Below are 7,072 nucleotides of genomic sequence, written 5' to 3' on the forward strand. Positions count from 1 at the left end.
TTCCCTCGGCTGTTTGCACATGGCTATTGTGGCGCACGGAAACACAGAGCCGCCATATTGCGCTTATCGGATGCGAGAAATATGCGCTTAGAAGCTCGTGCGTGTGCGTAACTGCGAACGAGGCGGAGAACTCGCTATTTAACCGCTGCTTGTACTTGGCGTTTGGCAAGTCTCATTGACTAAGCGAGCTTACGTGTTGAATGGCATGTTATTTGTAGGCTTGAAAAATGTACATTTAATCATTTTAAACCGGTATGATCGTACCGGTACGGCAGCGATTCATGTTCAAAGCACAAAGATTATAAGGTATGTTAATCGCATTTTTTTATATTAAGCCAAGAGTAATTGATGTTTACATAAGTGCATAGCGCTAGCGATATATATGATATCGACGACAGAAATACCTATTTTTCGATCAATTATTCATCAATATCAATAGTATCTCGTCCGTACTACTATTTGTCAATTTTTCATCGCAAATGCGAATTTTTATTATCCCATGTTATATAATTTTATAGTGGTGGGTATTGCGAGGGTACATTCGAGTCGCAACAACCCTGTCGAGTTTGACTACACGACAAAATGAAGCGAAACGTTACATTGGTTACTATATTTCATACTCCCAACAATTATCGTACAAACTTAATCATTTTAGAACAAGTACGATAATTGTTGCACATTCGTACGTAGTATACGAATTGCACTGCGAACGTAATGCTTATGACTAATTAGAGGCGTATAATTTAAAAAATATATAACAGACAATTGTAAGGATAGATTAGTGGCCAATAGCATTGATTTTCCATTCGTCGTAATATCAATAATTTTCTGCAAAACGTTATTATCGACGATACGGCTGTGGGCGCCGAAGCACGGTAATCGAATACCTCGAATTACTGGAATATTGATACTTTACCGGCTTTAATCCTCGTTGCCGTGGATCGTTAGAAATCATTATAGTAGCCAACAATTGACCGTTTAAGCGTGATCGTGCATTACTAATGAGCACAACGGCCTGGGGCGATTGAAAATTATTGCATAATAGTATTATCGCGCTGGCGAATTGTAATTATGTGCCCCAATATGCCTTGCTCGCATTACCATGATTATGAAGAGGGCCTCCTCGTGTCCTCGTGTTACAGGCGACAATGCCGCCGGGGACTGCACGGCTCGCGTCGGTCCTTGGTTGCGGACGAGGTGCGCCAGGTCCAGTCTCGGCACCGGCGGGTTCTCGGCGAGCTGAACCTCAGCGTGGAGGCGATGCTAATGCCGACTCTCGCCGACCAGACGGCCGATGACGAGCCCGAGGACGGCGATGATCAGCCGAACGTGAGCAACGGCGCCGCGGACGAGCTGCTGCTCGGCTCCGTTAGCAGCCAACCCGACGAGCTGCTCTCCTCGCCGATCGGCTGCGGCGACCTCGACAGCGGCTTCAGCGGCAGCTCCAGCGCCAGCTACAGGTAAGCGAAGGAAGCCGAGTGACGTCTCGCCAATAACCCACGGCCCCCTAGCCCAAGGACTTGGATGGATTTGGTTCTGGCATCGAGATAACTCGAAAATACCAAACGACTCCTCGCCTCGTCCTTCGAATTTCGGTTTCTCTCTTAACCTCGTACTCGTACCTCAGACATGCTTGCACTTCCCCCTTGCACCGAATAATTAACAGAGCCTCGTGACTGCCGTTATCAACGGGATTATGTAGATAGTGTTAAGCGAGAAGAGATATATTTCAAATGCACGACTCTTTCGTTTCCTCCTCAGCAAACTCATAATCAAGTTTCGAACGAAAAATCCTCCTCTAAGAGATCCTCTGAACGCTATATTCGACGTTATGAACGGTGTTAGATTTTAGTTGGATTCAATGGACAACTTCGAGCGTATATTTAATTTGATATTAATTCATCTTTCCAACCTCATAATAATAATTAATTTCTAAATTCGAGCTTAGAATCTTCATTATGAAAGTTGTGAATTCAATTTTTTATCATTATTTATTTGCAATATGGGCGAGTGAAATGCCAATAATTCCAAAATTTCAACAGAGTATAAAAATTTCATAATCAACCAAAGTTAAGTAATATGCTGTTAATAGGATAAAGGTGAAAAGTTGAAATTATTTTCTCGCGGTGATTAAAATCCTTTAATATACAAATATTTTCATTTAACATAGAAAACTGCATTCGTGCAATCATTGTTTTTTTGTTTTTTTTTTTGTTTTTTTGTTTTTGTCTATTCTCTTAATAGAAGATGTTTAATTTTGTAATTCTTCGGATCAATCTTAAAATAAACTGCCACTGTGGATACACTCCGTATAAACGAATTAGCATACAGTATTTTTAGAATATAATAAAATATAATGGATGTGTAGAAAAAGTATTGGAAGATCAATGAAATGGTCAGTTGGAGAATATATGTGGCTTTGATATCTGTCTCGTGTGTGATGAATAAATAGAGTAGGATAGGGAGTTTCGCATTATATGGGTAAAGAATTTAAGCGAGCGAGTTAAAATAGTGTACCACAGGACCGTCCCCGTCAACATTGTTATTTTTTCAAAACGTCTCGAGCGCTCAGCATAATAAAGCCATAGACGTCTCATCCGAAAAGAATAGGGAATCCAAAATTCGACAAAGGCGTGACCTTGTATGCCCCATTTTGGCGTGATCGTAAATCCATCGACCGACACATGGCTTAATCCCCCAAAGTCCTAGAGACATATATATATATATATATATATTCATCTATATAGTCCACCTGTGAGGTCCCGCCTGTCACGTAGTCGCATGTTTAAGTAAATCCAAACTGAAGAGTCCACGGCGCAGCCTCGCCCTCCCTCTCGCTCCCGACGCCCCTCGCGTACATATGCACAGACACGTCCTCTCTTATCTCGTGGTGCGAATTACCGAATCACCGAATATTATGTGCCGTCTATGACGCAGGTCGGGCTTGGGATCGCTGAGACGCAGTCTGGGAAGGACTTGCACTCCCGAGCTTCTGAGCAACGTCCATCTCCTTGGCTGTAACAATCATCATCATCATCACCAGCAGCAGCAGCAGCAACAACAACAGCAGCAGCAGCAACAACAACAGCAGCATCAGCATCAGCAGCAACAGCAGCAACAGCGCAGCAAGACCAAAGCCGCTATGATATGGAAGAAAGGCTGGAAGAGTTGGAAGAAGCTTCAGGGACTTGGCGGCAATTCACAAAAAACTGGTAAGTCATCCTTCTGCTGACGATAGTTTTATCTTCTTTTTCTCGTACGGTTGCCTCTAGTGCTTACAAAGTCCGCTTTTTCTCGCCGTTTAAGCGGGGCATCTGTAGAATTTCGGTAACAGTTAATTTTTTTTTTTTTTTTTTTTTTTTTTTTTTTTTTTTTTTTTTTTTTTTTAATAGACAATCCTTCTAGATGTGCCAGCAGATTCGTGACTAATTTATATTTTGAGCCCTTGTATGTATAAAGTTTGATTCGAACGTAGAGGAAACTCGAAAAATCGGAATAAAGCAATTCTGTCGGCTTTATAAAAAAATAAAAATAAAAAAAAATTATAAAAATACCCAAGCAGTTTCAATTTAATTCAATTGATTTATTTATAAGTTTGGAGTATGAGAATCTTTTTAAATGCCATCGATATTTTGTAATTCACGACTCAAATTCATTATTGATGAGCATTGATTACGAGCGCTTATTGAAACACCGCATGTGCGAAGATAAGCGTAGCATTTTCCAAGACACATTGCTTACAAAAATAAAAAGCTTACATTGTAACCACAAATAATAATTACATTAATATGTAGTTGAGAAAATTTTTTCATAATTTAAGGATAAATTTGACTGGTCGAATGATAACACTTGGCCAGTCACTTTGTCATTTAAATTCGTGTGCCAGCCCCTGTCATCGCGACAATCTTATAATGCGAATATAAGTTTGAGTCATACATATCGAGTATGGTGAAGAATTCGCGTATACGCGACTCATCGCCACGATGACCTATCAACCTCTACATTAATTTTGCTGAATTCATACTGAGAGATTGTTATGTACCTATAGGAAAGGCTATCCCGTGAATACCGGCATTGTAGTGTACTAGCAGAAGTGTTACTGTTACCCAGAATTCCTTATCATTTGATTTTCCTTCAAAGACTCCCATTGATTATTAATTATTTTTTAGCTTCACTTGCAGTCTCATATTAAATTGGTTGAATAGCTAAATAGTAACGGTTACGGTTGAAAAAATAAAAATTTTTTTCCTCTGCAGAAGTATGCTAAATCGTATTATAACAAACCCTTTCACTGGCCCTATTTGTTCTTGTTTAAATATCTGTTCTGATTGTAATTTAAATTTTGTTTAACATTGAATATTCATGAGACGCCGGAATACTATTAAACTAAAAGCTTTAATATCTAACGGACATGTAATATATAAATATTGATCTCATTTATCGTTGACTCGGAAAAGATCGGACGACGAATGAAAAATTATAATTAGCGACTAATTAATATCTCATTAATAATATATGTACAATATATTTTGGATACCAAGGAAACAAGAATTTTTTATATTATATACAATGTTTATGCTCATCGTTAATTGTTCTTACGAATTAAAATGTCTTCTACTTAAAAAAAAAAAGAATATTTACTACAATTTAAGGAACTAATATCATTATCCATTTACATAAACTCATTGTTAATAGATAAAATTTGTAAATTACTAAAAATTATGTATCTTGAATAATAATAATAATAATAATGTATTATCACAAAGAACAGAACTGTTTTTAAAATCGAAATTAATTTGTAAAAAATATTGCAACCATCTAGATTAGAAGCCATAAATCAAATTAATCCTGACAATTCATGAATAGTTGTGGGTGGTGTCCAATTACAAGAAGTAAATAATACAATTTACGTTGAATGTATTTAGAAAAAGAGAATAATAGAAATAATTGAAGTAAGAAATATAATTTTTATCGTTAACTGTGTTATAAGACACACAGACACACACAGACACACACACACACACACACGCACGCACGCACACACACACACACAAAGCAAACAAACATCTCCACAAACACACAAACATATACATATACATATATAAATATACGAAAATGGAATCAACATCTGTTTATTATCAAATATTGTAATCTAACGTTTTCTCATATCAATATAATTATCATTTTCTGAGATATTTAAAGAATAAATTTTATTTTACCTCATTTTATCGTAATGTATGACTTGCAATCGACCACTTAATTTATTTTTTATATTCACTGTTAAAGTTCGTAATTTTTTTTTTCATATTTGAGCATTACATTAACTTGAAAGCTTTCATCTTTTCAAATGCTTAAATCGTAATCTTATGCCTTTTTTTTTTAATCTTAGTTTTAATTTGAATAAGCGCATCGCGCGATTCATGATACAAGTCACAATTAACAATATTATCAAATAGGAATACTTTTATTTTTCAAAATAGTTGAATAATCGCTGATTATGCTTTATGTTTCGTTCGTCAAAATGAAACAATAAGCGCGTAAAACCTCAATATTAAAATACATCACAATGGTAGCTTTATAAATAATAAATTCTGCAAATGGTGAAAAATCATACTGGAAGTATGTACAAACGAAAGTTGCGAGTAGAGGCAAATTAATATGATTTTGCCTAGTAATATTGAACGAATTACGTTTATAAAATAAAACATTGTACGCTATTTGAATGAAAATTAAAATGAATTTCTTGTATATTATGATAAGATGGGAATGGTTGGGTTTGACGCAGTCAAACACTGCTCGTTTGAATTAAATTTTAGTGAGATATAATATCAAAAGAAATTGAATAAGCGAAAATCTGAATAATATAGAACGAGAGCGAGTATCGTTGTACTTAATAAATTGCGATATTGAATATCTCTAACGTAACTACTACACTTATCAGGATCGAGCTCCTATTCCTTCCTACGTTGCATACAATTCAGCATGAAATTCAACATTTCAAAGCAGGTCAAATTCCAAAGTTGGGAAACGATTATTATCGCAAATCCAATCGCTAAAATCGTTGTCAAATAATAATAACGCCCCCTCCACTCTCCATCGTCTTTCAGCAATTTTTCCAAATCTGGCTCCGAACGGCTACGGCTTTAAGTTCGATTAAGCCGCTTTAAACGGCTTAGCGGCCTGCCCCACGTTATGCGTCCACATGATTGTGAGGCAATTGGCGAGGGGAGGGGTGGGAGATCGGCTATCGGTCCTCTCAGCCCGATTCTACGTCATTGGGATTGCCTAGTTTGCCGACCCCCGACGGCCTCGGAGCTATGGGATGTCAGCTTCGGCGATGCGATGATAGCTGCGCTCGCGCGCAAACAGCGCTGCTACATCTCTTACAAGTGCAAAAATGTGGCTGCTGCAGCTTCCCACACAGTGCTCGAGCGCTCACGCACTTATCATCGACATTGTAGCTCACTGCTCCGGCGCGCCGGGCTAATCTTCATGAAACATAAATCTCTGAAAGACAGGCCGGTGTCGCCGCGCAGTGCGCCTCTTGCGCCCGAAAGGCTGATAACCTCGGTTGCTCCCTCCCTCCCTCTCGCTAACCCACACTCGCTCATTCTCGCATCACGCACACGCGCATACACACACACTTTCTCTCTCTCTCTCTCTCTCTCTCTCTCACTCTCTCACTCTCTGTCTCTCTGTCTCTCTATCTCTCTCTTCCTTCCACTTGGTCATGCTTCACTCACTCATCTCGCTCTACTCGCTTTCTCCCTCGCGCCGAGCGTATTATCGCCACGACGAAGAGAGCGAGAGAATCTCCCAGGCCTCGCATCTCCAACAAGAGTCCTTCGAGTTGCAGCTCGGCAAGAGCCAGTGCTTGGTGCGCAAATTAATTACACTGCTCTCGCGGTACCGTCGCTGCTAAACAGTGTATTAAGCGCGGAGAAAGGCGAGCACCTCCTCGCCAAACGTGTGCCCGTGTACGTACGTTCATCCTTCTCCTCCTCCTTCTCCCCCTACCCCTACCCCTCCGCCGACACCATTACCCCGCGGTCTCTCCCCCCACCGCGTCCTC

At 39.2% G+C, this 7,072-nt stretch overlaps 1 protein-coding gene across 1 annotated transcript in view; it reads left to right on the forward strand.

Annotated features, from left to right (window-relative positions):
- The window catches only part of LOC105359013 (rho guanine nucleotide exchange factor 10), a 135,421-nt gene that overhangs the window by 7,544 nt on the left and 120,805 nt on the right, over window positions 1-7,072 (forward strand). Inside the window, exons 2-3 of the mRNA XM_011495488.1 lie at window positions 1,143-1,460; window positions 2,938-3,212. Coding sequence (XP_011493790.1) covers window positions 1,143-1,460; window positions 2,938-3,212 — 593 coding nt within the window. The remainder of the gene's footprint in view (window positions 1-1,142; window positions 1,461-2,937; window positions 3,213-7,072) is intronic.

This window comes from Ceratosolen solmsi, unplaced genomic scaffold (assembly GCF_000503995.2).
Source record: "Ceratosolen solmsi marchali unplaced genomic scaffold, CerSol_1.0 scaffold1, whole genome shotgun sequence".
Lineage (NCBI taxonomy): Eukaryota > Metazoa > Arthropoda > Insecta > Hymenoptera > Agaonidae > Ceratosolen > Ceratosolen solmsi.